Source organism: Lepisma saccharinum, chromosome 3 (genome assembly GCF_977018435.1).
Source record: "Lepisma saccharinum chromosome 3, izLepSacc3.1, whole genome shotgun sequence".
Taxonomy (NCBI): domain Eukaryota; kingdom Metazoa; phylum Arthropoda; class Insecta; order Zygentoma; family Lepismatidae; genus Lepisma; species Lepisma saccharinum.
Genome location: NC_139231.1, coordinates 85,931,134 through 85,954,360, shown reverse-complemented (window position 1 = coordinate 85,954,360; position 23,227 = coordinate 85,931,134). Strand labels below are relative to the sequence as shown.

Below are 23,227 nucleotides of genomic sequence, written 5' to 3'. Positions count from 1 at the left end.
AGAACATAGTTCTCCTTATTAATACACACATGAAATGTGCTTACTTATCTGCATAACAGATCTGTACTTCTTGGCTGTACTTGCTCAAGTAGAGCATGCCTGCTATCAATCTTTAGTTTCGTGGGAGAAATACATAATAACATGTGCATCCTTGATTTTGGTGTCTATTAGTGTGTGTACTGCATGCTTGGTGGGCAATTTCTTGATTTGGTGGTTGTTATATCTGATGTGTTTTTGCTAGGCCAGTGGTGGGTTTTTTAGTACGAGGGTCACTATTTATATTTTGAGCCTTGGCAACACTGATTGAAGTTAGGCGCGATTTGACGTTTGCACGGAATCGTCTGGCATTATTGACCATAACGTACTTCAAATGTTTTGTCAATAGCTTGATTTGTGTTGTTTATGTTGGCTTGGAGATTGCGCGACAACAATAAAATGGAATTAACTCGTGAACATTTTCGTGCGATGATTTTTTACGATTTTCGACGTGGATTATCAAGACAAGAGTGCATCGATCAACTTACTTCCACATTTGGTGAAACGTTGGTATAACGAATTTAATCGTGGCTGCCATTCGCTCACCGACGAGATTCACGAAGGTCGTCCAAAATCAGTTGTTGTTCAAGAAAACATTGATGCTGTGCAAAACCTAATACTGCAAGATCGTCATGTGACATACTGTGAGATTGAGGCAACCATAGGCATTAGTTCCACCAGCATATATAAAATATTACATGAACATTTAGCTGTGAGAAAGGTATGTTCTCGTTGGATCCCACACAATTTGACAAAAACTCAAAAAGACGCTCGCGTCAATTGGTGCAAACAAATGCTCAATAAATACAATCGTGGTGCTTCAAAAGACGTATATAAGATTGTAACAGGTGACGAATCATGGATATATGCATATGAGCCGGAACGTAAACAGCAGTCGACTGTATGGGTGTTTCAAGGTGAACCCAATCCAACAAAAGTTGTTCGCGCTCGAAGCACATTGAAACAAATGGTCGCCTGTTTTTTCGGGAAAACTGGTCATGTGGCAACTGTGCCTTTAGAGAAACGTAGAACGGTCAACTCTGAATGGTACACAACAATTTGTTTGCCAGAGGTCTTCGGTCAAATATGGAAAACAAACAAACGCCGTCGGATCATTCTTCATCAAGACAATGCCAGCTGTCACACATCTTGTCTAACAACCGACTTTATGAACAGTCAAAAAATCGAATTGATGGGTCATCCACCGTACAGTCCTGATTTGGCACCCAATGACTTCTTCTTGTTCCCGAATGTCAAGAATAAATTGCGTGGACAACGATTTTCGTCGGCGGAAGACGCCGTTGATGCGTTCAAAAACCATATTATGGAGGTGTCTCAAGAAGATTGGAAAAACTGCTTTGACAAATGGTTCGAACGAATGCAAAAGTGTATTGACCATAAAGGAGAATACTTCGAAAAACAATAAAGCAGTTTTCAATGCAAAATTCCTTTTTTTTCATTGTTATGCTCAAAATATAAATAGTGACCCTCACATAAGTGCTGTTGAATTATTTTGTAATGAGGTAACATTGTCACCTTGTTATCAAGAAGTCTTGCGTTTGATACTTGGTGGAGTCATATTGCATAGTGGTTTTGATCCTACTTTAAACTGTAGGTCCAGTCCCAATTAGCCTATTTGCATAAAGTGGACTTAAAACAAAAATTCAAATTCCATTGGATCTGATGATGCAAACAATAAGTTTGTGACATGTTACATGTTGTAAAACATTCAGTGTGTTGTTTATGAATTAATAATGGAACATAATGTATTTTCCAGTTTCTTGTCTCAGATAATATATCTTTCTTTTCTCATATTACAAGGCATCAGTTTTGAAACAGCCAAGAGTAGCAAAGGAGATGACTCCAGGCAGAGTTATCGTAATAACATACGAGGACCATATGAACAAGCCTGGCATTCTTCTAAGTTCAACAAAGGAGGGAACCTACAAGGTGCTTGTGTTGTGCAGTGACAATACTTGTCAGGAGACTGACAAAATACAGCTCTCAGTGGAAACGAGGAAGAAAGACAAGGCGAAAGTAGTAAACAGCGATTGGTATAAGTTTCTCACTTTGGCCGATGAAGAACTGTTTGTTCCAGATGGAGTTGGCAATCATGCTGTTGTAGTTGTGAAGCCGGAAGACATATTTGGCATCACCACTGTTTCAGTGAAAGTTGATTCTGAGAAGGTGCTGAATGACTGGGACAAGAGGCAGATTCCACGGTTCAGGCAAGTATTTGTGTTGAGCTTCAGTACATCATAAATTAAATTTCAAAATGCTTCTTGCACTGAATCATTTTATTGCAGACCCAGGAGTAAATTAAAGGTAATAGGATAAACGAGAGCATTGAAATATTTTATGGAAGCTAAAATTCAATGCAAAAAATAACACAGAAAAAGTTTGAAAATTGAATTACTTTTATTGTTCTCAAAAGGTAGCTGTGATGAAACACATGGGCTAAGAACTGTGTAGGGCATGTAAGATTCTCCTCTTCACACTTCTTGCTAGTTCATATATGGCAAATGTCAAACTTGAGGTATGCAAAATAATTGTGTTATTTTCATTCTGTCTTATATTTGATGAGAGAATGGTCTAGATGTGGGTTAGAAGCTATTTTTAATAAGAACTAAATGCATGTTTATAAGGGGAGCAGTTTTGAACATAAAGGATGTAAATACGGAGAAACTAGTACTCACTTTTATCCACGAAGCTGTTTTTTCTTTTTCGATTAATTTCAGTGGCCACTGCCACCAACCTCGTTCAGTGGCCACTGAAATTAATCGAAAAAGGAAAAAAAGAGCTTTGTGGATAAAAGTGAGTACTAGTTTCTCCGTATTTATATACTACCACGTCTATCTTTTCCCAATTATGAACAAAGGATGTGTATGGAGAGTCCTGTTATCAGTTTGATCCCATCAACTTAGTGGCACAACAGCTCACGCCAAGGCTTGTCAATGGACTTTTTGTTGGGTGATAAGTGGTCGATTTATCAAATCCCATAGATGCTGGTAGCTGGATTTATGGATTGAGTCTGCTCTTACATTTTAATAAGTAGCTTTCCACTTGTTCTCACAATACTGGTTCAAGACCAAAATTTATGGGATTGAACCTGGGAGTGCAGACATGAATAAAAAAAGCATCATTATTTAACTCTGTAGTAGCCCACTAGTTTGAAAACATTACAAATATATTTTTAAAAAATCATTTATTTTCTAAATATTTTAGTAACAAAACACATTACCTGAAACAATGGTATGAACACTGAGAACAAAGTTGAAAGAGATGTTAAAGAAGAGGTTAGAATAGCTTTAAGCAAAAATAATTTTAACAACAATGGTTGTGGTTAAACCACCCTAGGCCTCTCAACACCTGATGGGGTTGCCCCTGGTTACCATAACCAGAATTGAGCCAATCAGTGCCTCAATAGCACGTTGGAGCTTACAAACCTTGGTGCATTTAATCTCTCAATATGGAAAAAGACACAGGATCTTTCAAGTAACACATTTATTCAATACATTCAAAATTATGGTACTTACAATCATTAACTTTCTCCTGATGCACCTGTATCACATGATTACACTGAGTGGGCTAATATATTATTTACTTATATATAGAGCCCGGAAGTTTGGCAAAATGCCTCTTTTTATCTACTGCATATATTGATAAAAATTTTCCAGATATACGTTTTTTATGTTGTTTCGAATATTTTAGAAGCCTTTTCATTTTGCCTATTTTGCCTATTTTGGACTCCACTGCCTATTTTTAATTATAATGCCTTTTTTGCCTTTTTCAATGAAATTTGACCATTTTTTTAAAAAAAAATGTGTATATAAATTATTTTTCTCCCAAAAAACGTTGTTGGCATTTATTTTTCTTCCGTTTATTATTTGAATAATTTTCGCCTTATTTAAGTAATATTGAACTCACGCATGTTCCAACATTGCTGAAGGAGAAAAGTGTGAGAAAAAAGTTGGTGGAAAGATGATCTGGATTTCAATTGATGAAAGTACTGACGTTATGGGACGCTACATAGCCAACGTCATCATAGGAACTATGGAACCAACATGCGGAGAATCCTCGTCATTTCTTCTCATGTCAGAACAACTAGAGAGAGCCAATGGTTCGTCAATAGCTCAGTTATTCTAAAATTCCCTACTTCTGCTCTGGCCAGATGGTGTACATCATGATGACATGTTACTTTTTATCAGTGATGCTGCTCCCTGTATGAAGAAGACTGCCATAGCATTGAAAATTCTCTTCCCGAACATGCTTCATATCACATGTGTAGCCTACGCAATGCACAGAATCGCCGAGGAAGTTAGTGTGTTGCACTCAGAAGTGGACAGGTAGATTTCGAACACAAAGAAGATATTTCTGAAATCTCCCTCTCGAACCCAAAAATTTCAGGAAGTTGCGCCTGAGCTTAGTTTACCTCCGCAACCAGTCTTGACGAGATGGAGAACCTGGATATCAGCAGCTATATATTATGCTAACAACCTTGAAAAAATCAGTGAGGTGATCGATACTCTTCCAGAAAATGGAGCGGCTTCAATTCGTGAAGTGAAAAAAACTCCTGTGCTATTCAGAACTGAACAATGAACTGTTGTTTATTTTTGCACATCATGGTGCATTTCCAGAGACAATTACAAAGCTAGAAAAAAGAGGTGAGACTCTTATAGCATCCATGAAAATCTTCAAGGAAACTAGGCAGCAGATGATGGAAGTGCCAGGAGAAAAGGGGTCAGTCAGCTGTTGCGGAAAAGTGCAAACGGGTAGTGAGTGCAAATGAGGACTTGAAACAATTGAAAACAATTTGTGATATTCTAAAAGGTGAAAATGCTGTTACCAAAATGAGTCCAGCTACATTAGCTTGTTTTATGTATGCTCCAATAACTTCTGTCGATGTAGAAAGATCATTTTCTATTATGAAAAACATTCTCTTTCACAGACGACTATCAGTGAATGTTGAGAACTTAAGAAAACACCTTGTAGTTATGTGCAATCAAGACGGAGAAAATTGAAATGCTCTTCCCAATGTAGATTTTAACATTTTGCCAGAAATTATAGATAAAAGTAAGTAACTTCCAAATGTGCCTTTTTTCGGTTTATTTTGTCTTTTTCATTTTTAGTGCCTATTTTTTACATTATAAATGCCTATTTGCCTGCCTATTTTAACGAAAATAAATGCCTGAACTTCCGGGCTCTACTTATATAAAGAAAGTGGGATTCACTCAGCTCTGTTTCACACGATGAGCATTACCGCCTGATCCAAGTGACACACAAAAAGATTTGGTGGGATTGCACTGCTCACTGAAACTTTGATTTGTCCACCGTGTGCCTCACTGACTACATGGGAACTTGCAGGACAAACTGTTTTTCACATCCTGCTACTCCAAGCAGTACAAAAGAACTGCCCAAGCTTCCCAGCCACTGCTGGCTGAAACTTGGCTTTGTCCACCATGTGCCTCACTGACTACATGGAAACTTGCAAGACAAACTGCTTTCACATCCTGCCCATCCAAGCAACTCAAAAGAACTGAATTAGCCTCCCAGACAACATACTTCCACTTTTGAAGTCATGTGACTGCTGGGAGAGCTCTGATTGGTTGGTGTGACCAGCAGTAATGGCGATTGCCCCACCCATGTTATTGTTGTGGGTCCGCCATCTTAGAAAAATCCCAGAATGGCTGAATTTGTTTATATTTAATGTAAAAATCTTGTGATTTTACATTTTTTGCTTTTAATGAATGTGATTGCCTGGAATTTATTGCTAACAGTTAAAAAATTGTTTTCAAAGTGTTTTTGTGTCTGTAACCTTGTGTGTTAGTGTTTAATTAACATTTTGAAAATGGGTGAACATGTGCTTGGAAGAATGGTTTAGCCATAAAAGAAATATGTAAATTTGGAGGTATTGTATTTTGTTTCACCTCTTTATATCTGCATATAGTTGGGAATTGAAGTAAAATTTGTACATAATAAATTTAATTTGTCCTAGTTTAATTTCTTGAAGTTTAAACTGCCTTAGGAAAATAAAAAATTGCAAATTCATGTTTTGTACAGCCTGCTCTAAGGTTGTTTAGTTCAACATAAGCAACTTGTACACGCTAGTGGTAGAATCAACAAAACATCCAGACAAGGCAGAACGTCCTGCAGCCCTTTTTCCTCTTCTGATCTCTTCTCCCTGATTGGTCGAAAGCTAGAAATTAAGGTTTTAATTTGTTGTGTGCTGATTTTTTTTTAACATACTGGCTCCAAGGTAATTCAGACATCATCATCATAGCATGCAGCATAAGTAATGTATTTTTTTTAAAATATAATAATAATTCAGTGTCACAATAAGCTCTCTTCTTTTCAGTGAGGAATAAATGTTTCAAACTTTCCATTTCAGACCAATATTTACTCATGTTGGCCATTATAAATAGAGAGAAACTTGGTACTCACTTTTTCCTTGAAATTGTTTTGCAGAAAAAGCAAGTACTAAATTTCTCTGTATTTATTTCCTACCACGTCTCTCATTTCCCAAATATGAATTGATGATTATAGTTTCATACATAATACTCCTCTACCATTATCACTATAACACGTATTTTACAAATATTTAAAAAACACAAAATATGGTACTTAGTTTTATGAGTATGTTATTTGCAAAACGACGTTTTGAGAATCTACTGTTCTCTTCTTCAGGTCCAAAACTTCAACTACGAAAAACTTTCCATAGTCACGTCAAGATATTTTAAAAACCAGGAATGAGGGGTGGATTTGATATGGGTTAGTCAGGAATTCAAAAATTATGCCTGAAATTGTTGTAGCCTTCATATTCCATTACAAATTAACAGTCCTTGAAGTTAAAAGATCCTTTCCAACTAAAACACGTATTTCAACATTGAACAATTTAAAAAAGTTTAAAATCGTCCTGCATCATTTCACTACCCGTAGTAACTCCAGTATGTTTCCTCGCTGGGTCGATTTTAAACTTTTTAAAATTGTTCAATGTTGAAATACGTGTTTTAGATGGAAAGGATCTTTTAACTTCAGGGACTGTTAATTTGTAATGGAATATGAAGGCTACAACAATTTCAGGCATAATTTTTGAATTCCTGTCTAACCCATATCAAATCCACCCCCTTATTCCTGGTTTTTAAAATATCTTGACGTGGCTATGGAAATTTTTTCGTAGTCGAAGTTTTGTACCTGAAGAAGAGAACAGTAGTTTCTCGAAACGTCGTTTCGCAAATAGCATACTCATAAAACGTAAATACCATTTTTTGTGTTTTTTGTATATTTTTAAAATACGTGTTATATTGCTATTGTGAGTAATTCGCACATTCATAATGAGAACCATTATCACTGATAATGGCTTATTCTTTGGTCCATTATTATATTTGACCATTGGCGTATGTTAGCATGCACATAGCATTAATCTGAAATGTGTTTTACACTAATAAAATTTTTAATTTAGGGATGATCCACCAGGGCAGTCGTGTAGTCATGCTGTTAAAGGGTTAACAGAGATCTCTCACAATCTGCCAGAGAAACCATTAACATTTATTAATGTTAATGATATGGGACATAAGGAAATGGACTTACATTTGTCATTAAAGAAGACTGAATTAATAAAACATAATGTCAGTCAACTGGGTTGCATTACAAATCCAAACTTTAAGCAGCAGGTTGGTTGGTTTATATTTTTATGTGATCTTTGTATCTATTTCCAAGTGAGTGTGTCAAAGAAATGAATCAAACTGATGGTTTTAATATTGGTGCTTGTTCATTTGAATTGTTCTCTTACTGGTGAAACTAAGTGTAAAGTAAATGAGTGACAGAATATTTTATGTTGTCTTTACATGAAAAAAATTTTTGTTTTCACTTGTTTACATGTTTAAATTTTACATACTATTACAACGCGTTCCTCGCTATCAGTCTCACCTTAGCACTAATTGATACGCCAATTTAGGTCGAGGCCTTTTGAGCCAGCATGGCCGGTAGCACAGCTAGCTTGTATACCTAAAGATGTAAGTAGATGTCTGATGTTATGTGATGTGGGGCATGGATTACTTATTTACTAATGGAGGTTGTGCTTCCTGTAAGAGAACTCTGTTTGATTTATGCTGTTAAGACAACCGTTGAAATGTTGTACACACAATCTAAGTGTAAGCAAGTACTGCACTTTGAATAAGGTCAAATGTTAGTTGAGAAAAGAGAACACATTTATTTCGGATGAAAAAACATATGCATAAAGTTTTTTAAGTACCATTATGACAATTTCTGTATCTTAGATACAGGTGTTCGATGAAAATTTAAAAGTCACTCGAGTTGTTTGGCTACAGGTGCTCGGACGGAATTTTTGCAATTGCTTAATGTTACGTCTGATAAAAGGCCTTACACTGTGAATTCCTTAAACTAATACTTATATTCTAGTCCCATTTTAAATTTTACCAGAGCTCTGGGTTTTAAAAGGATACAAAACCATCACTTTTCTCATTGAGTCCTTTCACAAAATGGATGTCATTTTCCTGGGATTCAATATCTGATCATCGTCATCACATCCGATGGTAATCTGACAACAAACTTTCTTCAGAAGAACTGTGATATACCATCTACTCCATTGTGGGTATATTTTGGATACAATCCGACCAGATTCCGAGTTATCAGTCTTGTTTTGCCATCTTCCCCTGAAGAGTCTATCTAGTCAGTCATACTTTTTTTTACCAGATGCCTTCTTCTTCTTTTATTCTCCCTTGTATGATTTCCACTATCTTCCGACGCTATCTTGGATCCTAACTTTTCTTCTATTGTAAGCTTCAAAACTGTTGTAACCAAAAGAATTATGTCCAAAACACGAAAGTAACTCAATTGCAAGCAGGAACATTACAAAACATATCTCATGCCATGAATATAAAAAAAAATTACAACTTACAATGATATCCCGTATGTAGGATTGCTCATTACCTTTGCGTGACTCTCAATTTCTACGTGTTATAAACTGTGACTTAACTACATACATAAACAAATGGCAAGCTGTGCAGATAAAATCAAATGCGATGTTCCGGCTATGTAAACTAACTATTGCCAATTAGGATGACTTTAATACCATATATTATGGCTTTGAAAATAATAAAAACCACGGTAAAAAGCATATTTACCAAAATACATTAATAAAAGTACATTGTACGGAAATAATTCCCTTGTATGAATAATGTATACTAGATTTGATTTAGTGAAATTTTACATGTTTTAAAATGTTACTAGACCTGAAGATCATTGCCAAACATAACAATTTTTTAAAATGAAATACAAAAACAAGATCTCCATATGGTCTAAAATGCAGTGATGGTCATAATACCTAAATTCAGTAGGCCAGTTATTGAATTGAACTGGATATGCTCACAAATTGTTCTGGCAAAAAATAAATAAATTTCACTAAAATATTGATAATTTCCTTTAAAGTTTAGCCGCTCGTGGAAAAAGTACTGTTCGTACGTCCTGTAACATATAGGTGATGTAGTCAACCTAGTGTCAGTTGGTATTAGGTCTTATGTACTTGGTGAAAAGGAAATACAGTGGCATCCAATTACATGTTTTCAGATTATGCATTTTCCTACTTTATAGAATCTCCTTTCTGGTCCTAATGAAGCAAAAAAAGTTATAGCTGGTATAGTCGCAAAAGAAAGTTTCTCATATTTTTATTTCCCAGAAAACATAGAGATGTTCAGTTGGCAATATGGGTGCTTGTACAGGCATCATTCCTCTTTTATTTTGTAACTCATGAACTTGACCATGAAAGTGGCACCAGCATAGTGCTGTTTTAAGGAAATGGATAGGAAAACAGTGTGTTCCGAGTAGACATGGTAAAAGAGAGGTTGTGTTGCAATTGTTGGTGAAGGATGAAGTGCCATTGTTTGCTATGAATGGGCACATGGGATGTCCATTAATGAAATTCATAACCAACTGGTGGAAATGTATGGTCCAGATGTAACATGGAAGCAAGTTCTGCAGCAATTGTGCCAACAGTTCTGAGATGGGCATGAAAGTGTGATGGATCAGGTTTGACCCAAGAAGTTATCAACAGTCACAGGATGATTGATTGATTGAGGTAAATTTGTTGGGTGCTTTGGCACATGTGACCATTTTGCACCCTTCAGTGTAGTCATGGGATGAGAACATCAGACGAGGTGATGAGCTCTTGACGTGACTGAACTCTGTATCAGCCTACGAAATCATCCCTGACATCCTGCACTACCGTGAAGTGTCATCACTAGGGCCCAGATTTTTAGGATTTTAGAGACATCATTTTAGGCTTTATAAAGAGATTATTTAGCCCTTTTTAGGATTTTTTCCCTACCTGTATTTTTATTGAAATCAATCGCAAATCTTTGCATTTACATGAGCATCAATACTCCAAATACATTTTCCTTCACATATTACATGGTTACTAAACTTAAAGCATACAAAAAAACAGTTTTTAGAAACTACAGAAAATAATAAAAACTTAAAGTTCCAGTTTCTAAAATACCAAGTTAAAGGTTAGCATACAAAACGAAATTGTCACTTTTTTAAGATCAAGTGTTGCAATGAACAACCATGTACAATCCCACATTATCTGTTGTGAAAGATTTCCTATTGTCCCTCAACACATTTTTGTATTGAGAAAAAGTTCGTTCCACACAACATGAAGTGATCGGTGCATACTTCATAGATGCAAGTTCTTTAGGTCCCCATGGTAATTCTCCACTTATTTGTTATCCTTGGAGTCGCAGATATGTCCTTCATCTTCACATATCCAGGATTTCATTCCAGGACTTTAGAGAGCTTTGAAGAGAGTACACCGCCCAATACCCTTGGTACTTCCTTCTCTGAAAGTGTTTCAATGATGTTCATTGCTTTGTTTATTGGAAGTGATGCACCTTCCAGGTGTTCAATGGTAGCAGGAAAGTCAGTGAAGTTGGATTTTATGAATGCAAGAGAAGCGATATTTTTGCTATTATGTAGAGCAATCTTCGCCGTCGAGATGCAAGCAGCTTTGCTGCTGCCAAATTTATCCACAACACTTATTATTTCCTGATAATGTTCAGCGTAGTAGAGTGCAGCTGACAACTCAGCGAGTGATGATTGCCTCTTGAGGGATAGGTATTTCTGGTAGGAACTCTTTGAATGTCTGAATGCGACTTGGTGATTTCAGGAAAACTTTCTTGGCAGAAGAAACAATATCATTTACTTCTGGGAAATTGTTTCTTATTTCTTCTGCACACCGATGTAAACCATGGACTAGTCACATTACGTGGATCACTTTAGGCATGTTGCAGTAGGAATAACTTGGACTAGCTCTGTTCTCTTCTCTATTCTAAACTGTAACTGCTTTTCTTACATTTACAGTCTTAAACGGGAATCTGTTGGATCAAAACAACAATGAAATTTCGGAAAAATTTAAAACTTGTCATTGTTAAGCTATTTCTTTTGTAATGCCAACTTTGCTCCCCTTTTTTCCTCATGCCCTTTCCCTTCTCTCATTTCCATTCCCCTTCTGTGTGTGTGAGAGAGAGAGGGAGAGGGGGGGGAGAGAATACATTTTCATGTTGCCCTACAGTTAACAATGTGTTCACTCTGATCAACAAAACAAGGTTTCAGCATTTTTTTATTTTTATACATTTATTTAGTTGAAAAGTTCAATTTAGCCTTTTTTAGGATCTTAACTTCTTTTAGCCGTTTTTAGGACCTATAGGATTCATGTATTTCATTAAGAAATGGCTAAAACGAAAATATACAGGGTGGCTCAAAAGTAGGTATACAGTATATACCACTGTTGGCCTGGCATTGTTGTTTGTAAGTTCATTATCCTTTTCAGATATCTTGATACTATAAATGATGGCTGGTAATCTGAAAGTAAGCAGTCGTAGTACTACCATAACTTCTTGTTATTCATTAATTGTTGATGAATAAAGTCACTGGTACTGTATACCTACTTTTGGGCCACCCTGTATGTTAGAATAGTGATGTTATCAAGTAAGGAATAAAATAGGTTAAAACCTGAGAATCCGGGCCCTAGTCATCACGGTGATTCCTCACCAACTTCCTCCTGACCACAAGTCTCATAGACTGGGAATAAGCCTGAAGTTTAAGAGGGAGGGAAACTATTTGCTTTTCTGGATTGTGACGAGATGAGAGTTGAGTTCACCACATCACTGCATGGTGGTAGCATACAACATCCTCTGTCAGAAAGAAGTCCAAGAAAACCCCCTCGCAGGCAAGGTACTTTTGACTGTGTTCTGGAATGCTCAATGGGTTCTTTTGTTGAAACTTTGAGAGAGGGGAACCATCAGTGCAGAACGGTACTGCCAGACACTGATTCAGCTGAAGATGCCATTTCAAGAAAGAAACGGGACCTGGCCTCCTGACATCAGGAATCCTCATCCTTGACAACATCACGAAACCCCTGCCAATCATCTTGCTACCATCGACCACCTGCTCTACAGTTCTACCTAAAACACAATGACTTCCACTTTTTCCCTGCATTGAAGATGGAGAGAAGCAATTCACCACCAATGCAACAGTTGAAGCAGCTGTTTGTCAGTTCATTATTAATCAGGATACATTTTATGAACAGGATTCTTCATACTTTTGAAGCTGTACAGCAAGTGCATCAATGTCGGTGGGGACTACTACTTCATCTTCTTCTTGGCATTATAGTCCATTAGGTCCTCCTTAGAGTCGCTCCATCTCAAGTGTGGTATTCCCACTCTTCCTTGTTCCTTCCATACTTGTAAATTAAGTTTTTTTTACATGTTGTATTATCAGTCAATCTGTTCGTATGTCATGGTAATTTAATTTCCTTCACTATCTCTGTACCTTGATATAGCTGGTGTAGTTCATTGGTGGGGACTATGTCGAAGAATAGTAGGAGAATGCCTTCTTTTGTACGTATTATGTTCTATCCTTTGAATATAAATAACTGCAGATGACAGACTTATTTTCAATTACCCCTTGTAAAATTTTCCTGTATGGTAAGTTCTTTAGACACATTCCCCTGGAAATAAGCAAGGTTCCACTGTATACCAATACAAAATTACTATTATAATAATTTATACTGTGCTCTTCATGAGAAAATACTGTTTTTTCTTTCAATACTACTACTTCTTCTAGTAAATAATGAACCTTGATGGAAGGCAATGAGAATTAAGATATTGTTTTCATTTTAGTTTCAGGATGTGTTCAAAAAGATGCAACTCGAAAAGAAGCGGAAGGCTTATAGAGCTCGAATTTCAAAGGAAAGTCTTGAGCTTTACCCTGATTACTGCAACCGAGTTAAAGTCCTACAGAAACTGAAGTATATTAATAATGATAATGCAGGTAATATGCTTTCCTTGATCGACAATACATACCTAAAAATGCAAGTAATAAATATTAATGAGAATCAAGCCATGAAAAAATGTAATTTCCGGATTTTCGGTGTAAAGAATGTACATCGTTTTACTGATTTATGTCTAGTTATTAAAATACAGATTAAATAGATTAAAGATTTATATGCACTCAAAATGTGCAAATTAAAAGTGAACAGGAAAAGCAATTTTGAAAACCATTCTACTGCTATCTTACAGAATACAAGGAAAAAGTAAAACTGCTAAACAATAATTCATTTGCAGTAGATTTGTCTAAATGTACAACAGTCTTTGGTCTCCTGTACACACTAACAGGAGTGACTTTCATGTTGGAAACATTAGTTGTGGCTCTTTTATTTTGAATAGAAAGTGAAGTGAAGTATTCTCATATCTGTCTAACTTACATTGCAAAGGACGACTTCCCCATCAATAACACATAATTTCTCCCAGTACCAGGTGTGCTGGTTCATAATTCTTAATTTCGTCGCTGGATGGTGCTGGAAGCAAGGGTTCGTCCACCGTCTCAACTGTTACATCAGTGTGTTGCCAGGACAGTACCTGTCAAAATGCCGTGGATGTGCGTGCAACCAAGTGCGAGTGATCGTGATATTGGGTTTGTCTGGGAAACATGTTGACCTTCAAACCAAATAAGGAGCATGTGCGGCACGTCCTGCTTTTCTTGTTCAATCAAAAGAGAAACGCGAGTGAAAGCCATCGTATCCTTGTGGAAACGTACGGTGACAATGTCCTAACGCAAGATGCATGTGTGCGTTGGTTTCGATGATTCAAAAGTGGTGATTTCAACTTGAAAGACAAAGATTGCCCGGGCCAGCCGAAAAAATTCCAAGATGCCAAATTGCAAGCACTGTTGGACGAAGACGATACGCAAACACAACAACAACTGGCAGAGAAGTTAAATGTTGGTCGCCAAACCATATCTGATAGTCTTCATGCCATGGTAAAGATCCAGAAGGCAGGAAAATGGGTCCCACATCATCTGAACAACAGATAAATGAAAAAGCTAAAAACAGTGTGTGAAGTGTTGCTTTCTCGGCATGAAAGAAAGTCTTTCTTGCATTGGATAGTGACTGGGGATGAAAAATGGATCTACTTCGAGAACCCAAAATGCAAAAAGTCATGGGTTGACCCAGGACAACCTTCAACATTGACCGCAAAATCGAATCGCGTCGGAAGGAAGACAATGCTGTGCATTTGGTGGGATCAGAAGGGTGTGGTGTACCATGAGCTTCTGAAACCAGGTGAAACAGTGAATGCCGTTCGCTACTGTCAACAACGCATCAGTTAGATCCATACATTGATTGAAAAGTGCCCAGATTGGGCGACAAGACATGGAAAAGTGATTTTGCAGCACGACAACACCTCATCACACACAGTGAAAGGCGTCAGAGACACCATTTCTGCACTTGGCTGGGAATTCTTGCCCTACCCGCCATACTCACCAGACTTAGCCCCTTCGGACTACCACTTGTTTTCATCGATGTCTCACTCACTTTCCCAGCAACACTTCAACAATTACGAAGATGTCGAATAATGGCTTGCTGACGTGACCATGTACATGCTGTATATGTACCAATTCGGCAACACTACTAAATTCAGATGGAGCCATAATGACAGGGGGGAAAAAAAATTCAGTACGGTATGAGGGAGGGGGGTTACTGTGATGCTATTACCAAAAATTTCAATATAAGGGGAAAAAAAAAATTTCCAAAATTAAGCCCAATTAATAATTCCTTTAACAAAAAAAAAAAGATACAACCAGCTCTGGTACCAGGAACTTTGTAACGAATTAGGTGGGTACTCAAATAATAAGCAAAATGGGAAGATGCGCAAAGAGGCCGTGGAAACAAGTTACACGTACCCAAACCTAACAGTTACAAAAGTCGTTGTTTGAGGTTAACGACGTGTATTTTGTACCGTCACCTCAGTCTCGTGTGAGAACCAATTAATCGGGACAAAGCGATCTATTAAGTAAAATGATATCTTCGTGCTAAAGTCAAAAATATGTTCCCCTTTTTTGCGACCAAGTTAACCCTTAAACTAGAACGTGAATTCTGCCACGGTTCCGTATCCGAACAATTACAACCTCGTTTACCCAATTTTTTTAATTTTAAGGTACAGTTTTTTTCTAAGATAAACATGTACTACAATATGTAATTTGCGACACGAGGTCAAATTTATTATATTAACCCCGCAACGGAGAATGGTTAATATTTTCTCATCAACAACAAATACATCGATATAAATATAACATTTCTTTTTTTTTTTTTTTTTTGACGAAAACCAGCGTCTGTTCAAACGTTTAACATTCCCCTGGAGGTAATACAATAAACTAGATAAACTGATAACATATATGGATAACTTACACAAGGATACTATTAAAGTTAGAAAGGTCAATCATTGGCATTGATATACACGACTTTTTTGAGAGAAACCTATTTTTTTGGTGCTCTTATACGTTTTGCCAACATACGTAACGTACTTATTTATCCACAAGAGTGCCAACCAGGAATTACGTAAATTGCATTCCCCCCTTTTTTGTGCCCAATTAACGCTGATTAGTGACCGCCTTGCATATGCAAGAATGAACCGAACGTCACACCACGTTGCTATAAGTGCAATCACGACGTTGTCGTAAAATTGGGGAGGAAATCACTAAAAATCCTTTTTGTTTGAGTTCCCTTTTTTACAATCCCTCTTAATGTTTCGACTTGCAGTTTGGTCAAGAGTAGCACGTACTTTCGACAGACGACACTTCACAGTTCACTACGTAATGGTGGTAAAAGTACATACCTCAATAAATGGAGCAATCGGACTGCGTGGTTTATCAGTGATGGCGAACTGGAGAGCCAAATGGCGCCTTCCTCCGGGTCCTATCCACGTACGTCCGAAGTATCCTATACTGCTACTTGTATCCTTTTTCCTTGAACCTGGCCAATTGCGCCTTCTTGATTCATGTCCCACGTCATGCGCGAAAGAACGACGATCAAAGTAGCCAACGGTCAAAAGTGTTCCGTATAGTCATCGTCGCTGCTTGCTACCTTTTCTCGAAAACACCAACTCTCTCGCGTATTAGTCTCATGCAATCCAAAACAGGGCAGTCTCTTGTCGTGTTCGAGATATAAAGGTAGCCCGCTATTACCAAAGGTCATCGGAAACAGGAAGAGGTACGTCTAACCATACGAGTCCATGCTCTCCTCAAGTCGAGGCCGTCCCTTGCAACTCCTTCACAACTGACCAACCCGTTCGGAACTGACTTTTCCTTCGATCGTGATCGCAGAAAACAAGAAGAATGCCACTAAGGGCCTCTAGCGGTCAATCGACCAACTAGCCCCCAATAACAGGCTGACGCAAGGCGTATCAAAGATATGAGGAAGAATGTGAGGCTTTTCTACGCGATAAATTAACGTAATACATTTATTACTATCTGCGCAGAAAAACGTCACACTGGATCACCTCAAAGTGAACGACTTTTCTGGAAGGGCACCCACAATTTGACAGACAGATGGGCACAATGTATAGCTAGCGATGGCACATACTTTGAATAAAGCATTTGTTACCTTTCTCCCCAGATACACTTGTTTTCTTTTGGATCAATTAAGAATTATTAACTGGCACACCTGGTATCCATCCACAGTGAGGATGCTAGAAGGATTGGACGTCCATCTCCTTTCCTATGCCCCCTCCCCCAACAAACAAGAAAAGCTTTTAAAATGAACTGGTACCTCAAATATCACATATAAAATGCATGTTTATAAATTAAATGTAATTGCCCTCTTATAAAATATACTTGTCTCTTTCTCCTTTCTCAGCCTGCATGTTTATTTTTATGGAGTTTTTACTTGCAGTCATTCCACATTCACATCATGTGACTTTGATTCATCCACATGGTGGTTGGTTGTTACTGGTTATACAAATTAGTTTACAGTTTGAACAACCTTATATTTGGCTAAAAGAAGTAACAATCCTGGCAAATTCTCAAAAATGTGCACTGTCCATGTAAATATGCCATGTTAATATGATTTCATTTTATTGCATTTTTGGCTAAATACAAGAAATTACTTATTTTTTAAATGTGCTTTTCTCAATAAAAACATGCATATAAATCCCCACTCTAATAATAAATTAAGTGATATTTTATTCTAGTGTAGATTAAAGTATAGTTAAGGTTTGTGTTTTACTTCATCATCTGCTGGAAAGAAACTAAATATTACTTCTACCTAGGACATAAATTTGTAGGTTTTTTTTTTATCATTATGAATATATGAGTATTGCATGGTTTCTGATTATTGCTCCTATTTATTTTCACTTTTATTAATTACAAGGTGTGGTTTAGAAAAAAAACACAGTACTTTGGTTATGGACAATTAATAGCACTAACCTGATACAGAAGAGATTTGCCAATGTAATCAGCCAGTAACATTATACAACAATAATACACACCTTTAGTGAAGATTAACTATCTATTTATGCTTCTTGTTACATGTATAGTCATGGACACTTGTGGATTGTAACAACCAGTTGAAAATTGATGGAGTAATTCCAACCTACAAATATCCATAACTGTACATTATACTTGAGCACTTACATTGCACATAACACAGTTTACTAATTTGTCTGATAAAGGGAAATAATGCTCTCATATTCCACATAATCACATACACTACACATTTCTTCCACTTGTTCAATATACACTCTCTCTCCTTTTCCAAATGAAATCTGTAATCTTTTGCATATGCCTCAGACTCCTCTTTATTACTAACCACTATAATTTCTTCTCCCCTCTGCATCATCCTTACTCCTTACATCGTACTAATATTGGTACATGTGTAATCGTCGACTCCTCTTCCCATTATCCTTGCACCCATGAATTTGGGTGTGGACACTGGTTGATGCTACTCCAATTAGTTTCTCAAAATCCTATTTATCAGCAATCTCTAACACTTGTCAAAGACCCATGTCTCACTATTGTATGTAATGTGAAGGTAATGGTTGTAATTTTAAAGGATATTGCAGACCTCCATGTTGTTTGTAAGTCTGCAGATATACATTTGACTTCATTTTCTTACAGTGGAAATGAAAGGCCAGGTAGCTTGTCAGATGGGCAATCACGAGCTCATGATAACTGAGTTGCTTCTGGAAAGCATTCTTGTAGAGCTCCCACCTCCCGAGATTGCTGCTGTGCTCTCTAGCCTTGTATTTCAACAGAAAACAAGTGTTACTTTGAAGGAGATCCTGGAGGATGCTACAACTTTCCTGAAACAGGTAAGATAAATGGAGCGGCATTTTGTTTATTTAAGCTTGTAGATTCAAAATGCATATTCTAGGGCTGAACCGATATCACTTCAACCTGATACGAACACTTCAAAATTTTAACTATTCAAAATAGTTCTGAATACAGTGGAACCTCGATTTTACATTTTTCAGGAGACCAAGCTGAAAATACTTAAAATGCAGGAAAATGTACGGGGTTCCACTGTATTTATAAATTTTAAGGTATAAATTCTCCATTGGAGTTATATCATAGGAATCTACCGGAGTTTTGCTTTAAAATATTCGTAATTTTACATGAGATAATCATTTAATGACAATATCCATTTCTGTGCGCAATGTTGTTGCAATAATTATGAAAATTAAGATTTTCCAAAAAATTTCAGGATATTTAGATTCTGTAAAAGTAGGACTTGTAGCTTTCCTGGTGACGTGATTCAAACAAGTGTTCTCAGGTTAATTCGGTGTTAGCTTCCAACGTTTTGAGCACATACAACAATCTCATCATCAGGGAATGTAAAAGAATCGAGACCAGTGTAGGGGTTAAATACACAACTATGATGGGGCGGAACTTGGATACTGTCTTCCTATTGGCTCGCTCTGGATCCTGGTGTTCTTATTGGCTGGTGTAGTGGATTCCAGGCATGACTGAGCTGGAGACTCACGTCCCTGTTCAGGTAGGTGCTTTCCCGTGAAATGGCTATGACTTCCTTTACTTGTCGGTCCCAGTAACTGGCACATTTGACTATTATTTTGATGTCTACCAATAAAATCCTGTGTCCCTCGGTGATGCTCTGTTCTGCTAGTCCTGACTTTTCTGGTTGAAAAAATCTGATGTTGCGCTGATGTTCACTATGTCGCTGTTTAACACTAGAAGCGCCAGGATTTTTTTACTACCTAGAAGTGCCACCTCCGGTCAAAATGACCGGTATTTAAAATTTGACCATTTCTCAAAATGGATATTGCCAATAATCATGTTATTACTAATAAAACAAAATATTTTGTAAAAAAATACAAAAATATCATGAAACCCAGCGATTTTTATTTTCCATACACTAATTACATCAATAAATATTCATTTTCTTCAAGGAAATAAGTTTCCGTTATGAAATTTCACATATTACATTTTTTGCATTTCAGTACCTTTTCTACACCAGAAACACATTTTCCACAAACATATTTGTTGCACATTGAACAAATGTCACTTGTTTTGTTTTCATTGCACAATGCACCTGGCATTGTCGCCTCTTTCTGGAAACAGAGCCACTTACATTCGGTGCATGTGATATTGATGTTGACAATATTTTATTGGGCTTTGCATTCAAATGTCCTTCTCTCAGTTCCTCAGCTAATTCTATCAATCTCAGTTCCTCAGCTAATTCCATCAAAAAGTAATGTCTCGTAACGTTCCTCCCCGTGACTGCCTTGTAAACTATCCATGCATTTATTGCTGCCAGATCTAAGATATTGTAAAACACATGTACCGGCCATCTACATGATGAAGCACGGGCTGAATATTTGCGTGCCATTTGATCAACAACATCAACACCACATTTAGTTTTGTTGTAATACTTGATTGTTTCTGGGAGTTTCTTCTGGCTTTGCAAATCTATTTCTACATCTGAATGCACGGAGCTTAGGAGTAGAACATTTTTGTTTGGTTTAGCTTGGTATGCACACAATGTAATGTCCCCCTTTTTTAGCAAACATGTTTCATACACCTGTGTTCTAATGTTCATAATTTCATTAGGAATCTCCTTTCTATTTTTCTTCATAGTGCCAATTAGGCTTGTTTTTTCTCCTTTAGCTTCTCAGCGAGTTTTAGCGATGTGAAATAATTGTCAGTAGTTACATTTCTACCTGCATTTAGATAAGGTGAAGTAATTCTCAATACAACATTTTCAGGTACAGTAACATTATCATTCCTTGATTCATCTTTCCCAAGGTATGGAAAGGCATTGCACATGTATTTGGAATGTACGTCCACTAGCATCCAAAATTTTATACCAAATTTGTCTGGTTTGTTTGGCATGTACTGTGTAAATCTACACCTCGCTTTCGAAGGAAACAATTGTTCGTTAACTGTCAGATTTTCCCCTGGAGTGTAGCACCTCCTACAATTAGCTATAAATTTGTCCCAAATTTCAGAGCGTGCGCATGCGCGCGCGCACACACTCCCACACACACACTCCCACTCACACACTCTCTCTCTCTCTCTCTCTCTCTCTCTCACTCACTCACTCACTCCCTCTCCATTGTACAGGCATTCGGGATGTCCCAGGGGTTCGAATCATTGTGTGCATCCACAATGTATGCTTGCACACTCACACAGACACACACACACACACAGAGGATGCAATTGTACAACTACCTGCTTCATTATTTGAAGATTCATTCAATACTTCATCGTCTTCGGAATCCTCAGAATCAGTTACATCATCACCATCCGTTGTAGGAATGTAATCCATATCATCATCAGTAAGATCTGGGTCCTCGACATCAGATTCATTTTCACTAATCTCTTGTAATACTTTCAAATATTCCTCTGGACTGAGGACACATTGTCTAGAAAACATGCTTACAAACTGCAGTGTTCAAACGAAACTGAGTCTTCAGTTTCTTCTTCTTATCAGCTTCGACAATACGCCAACATATATGGGCGAGTTCAAAAGAGGAAGGAAGAATAGGGGTGGAAACTGTAAGTGCAATGTTCCAATCGAGAAGTGGTTTTCCATTGAAATACATTAGCGGTCAAAATGACCACCAACGGTGCTTCTAGGTAGAAACACAAATATTTCCAATAGTATTACTTTTTTTGTAAATAACTCATAGCAGTAATAATGTACTGCAAATTTTAAGAAAAGACAAAATTTCAACGCACGAAGAAAAAGGTTTCTGTACAAAGCAGAAACTGCAATTTGAAAAACGGTCAAAATGACCGGCTTGGCGCTTCTAGTGTTAATGGTGTGTCCTGTTTGGCCTATATGTGGTGTCCCACACTCGCAAAGTGTATGGTATACTCCTGGGATGCAGAGTTCCAGGTCATATTTGACTGAACGGAGTAAGGCCTTGGTTTCAGTGGTGATCTGTGAATGGTCTTCACTCCGTGCCAGGCTAGATTTCTTCTCAACTTCCTGGATGTGTGTCTAAAGAATGGTAAAACTGTTGAAGTGGGGGCGTTCGTGTCCTGTGTTGCTGCACGGTGCTAAATCGGTCCTTCTAAGGGCCTCGTCCTCATGTTTGGCTTCTCTGGGTCCGTGGTTGGTCTCTGCTGAAACTGCCTTGTTGATATCTGTGATGTGGTATCCATTCTGCTGTAACATGGTAGTGAGATAAGTGAATTCTGACTGTAGATTCTGCAATGGTCCGGGGATACGTGCTTCCAGGTTACGTTTCCGTTAGGTTAGGTGAGCTTAACCTAATCACCTACTTTGGGCTTCACTGAATTTGCAAGTGTACCTGGCTATGCAACCTGGACGTACTTATCCCCATGCAACTTTACACTGTCCTCCTATGACCATGTGCATGGAGGATGTCCCCAGCTGACCAGCATTCATTCCTGATGATTGCTGATTTGCCATAGGTACTTTTAGCCTATCTAGATCGGAGTTAGAGGAACACAACTCTGGGCTTATCCACCCAAATATGAATTGAAAATCAAGGAAAGGACACATTTAATTTTCTAGGGTCTCACACAATTAAATCAAAACAAGCACTTGACAAACTTATAAGGATGTTTTTACACAGATAAAATCAACATTTAGGTAAATCAAAGCATAGTACTTATATAATCCAGATCCACTTTACCTGGGCCTTTTGTACTTTTACCTAACACTCCAACATTAAAAGGTGGGATTTTGGAGGATAAACACTCGAAATATGAATGGGTCAAAATGCTTCTGGTTTCTTAAGTATGAATCCATTGTTCTGTGAAGGTATTTAACTGAGGATGTGCAGAATAAACATTGATGCAGTTGGCTGTACACCACATTGATCTCTGGAAAGTCCTTTGTCCCTACCATGTGGTTTGTAAAGCACACTCAACAAATGCATGCTCTCGCATTTTTTGTAATTTAGTCGTTTTTTCCTGGTTTGGAGTTCCTTGCTTTGTAGGACACTATATAACAGCCACTTTGTCCATTTTATGCACTACTAACACAGTTCTATGCATATTATGAATTTACCGCACTTTGAAAACAATGGACACACCATTCTTTCCCACTCCTATGGCCTACTATGGCTCAAACTTATGGAGCGATTTTCACTGCTTCAAGAACTAACAAAAACTGGGGTCAAGATGGCGTTCTCTGATCATATATATCATTCTAGCTCTCTTGTCTGGGGGCCAGGCCCAGGAAGCCATCTCATTGGTCAGCAGCACCTCTGGGCAGCTTGGTTGAAAAAGTACCCAGAGAATCCACCAGGTACAGTCTAGGCAAGGCTAGTTCCACTGGTCTCCACAGGTGGCACTGGTGCTGTGGTATTGATTGTTTTTATCTAAAACATCGATTTCTTAATGTTTTTGAGGT

At 37.5% G+C, this 23,227-nt stretch overlaps 1 protein-coding gene across 2 annotated transcripts in view; it reads left to right on the top strand.

Annotated features, from left to right (window-relative positions):
* The window catches only part of tst (superkiller complex helicase subunit twister), an 89,446-nt gene that overhangs the window by 45,266 nt on the left and 20,953 nt on the right, over positions 1–23,227 (top strand). For both annotated transcript variants that reach the window (XM_083118954.1, XM_083118955.1), the window contains exons 14-17: positions 1,858–2,264; positions 7,496–7,706; positions 13,230–13,380; positions 18,499–18,692. In XM_083118954.1, the coding sequence (XP_082975080.1) occupies positions 1,858–2,264; positions 7,496–7,706; positions 13,230–13,380; positions 18,499–18,692 (963 nt within the window). The remainder of the gene's footprint in view (positions 1–1,857; positions 2,265–7,495; positions 7,707–13,229; positions 13,381–18,498; positions 18,693–23,227) is intronic.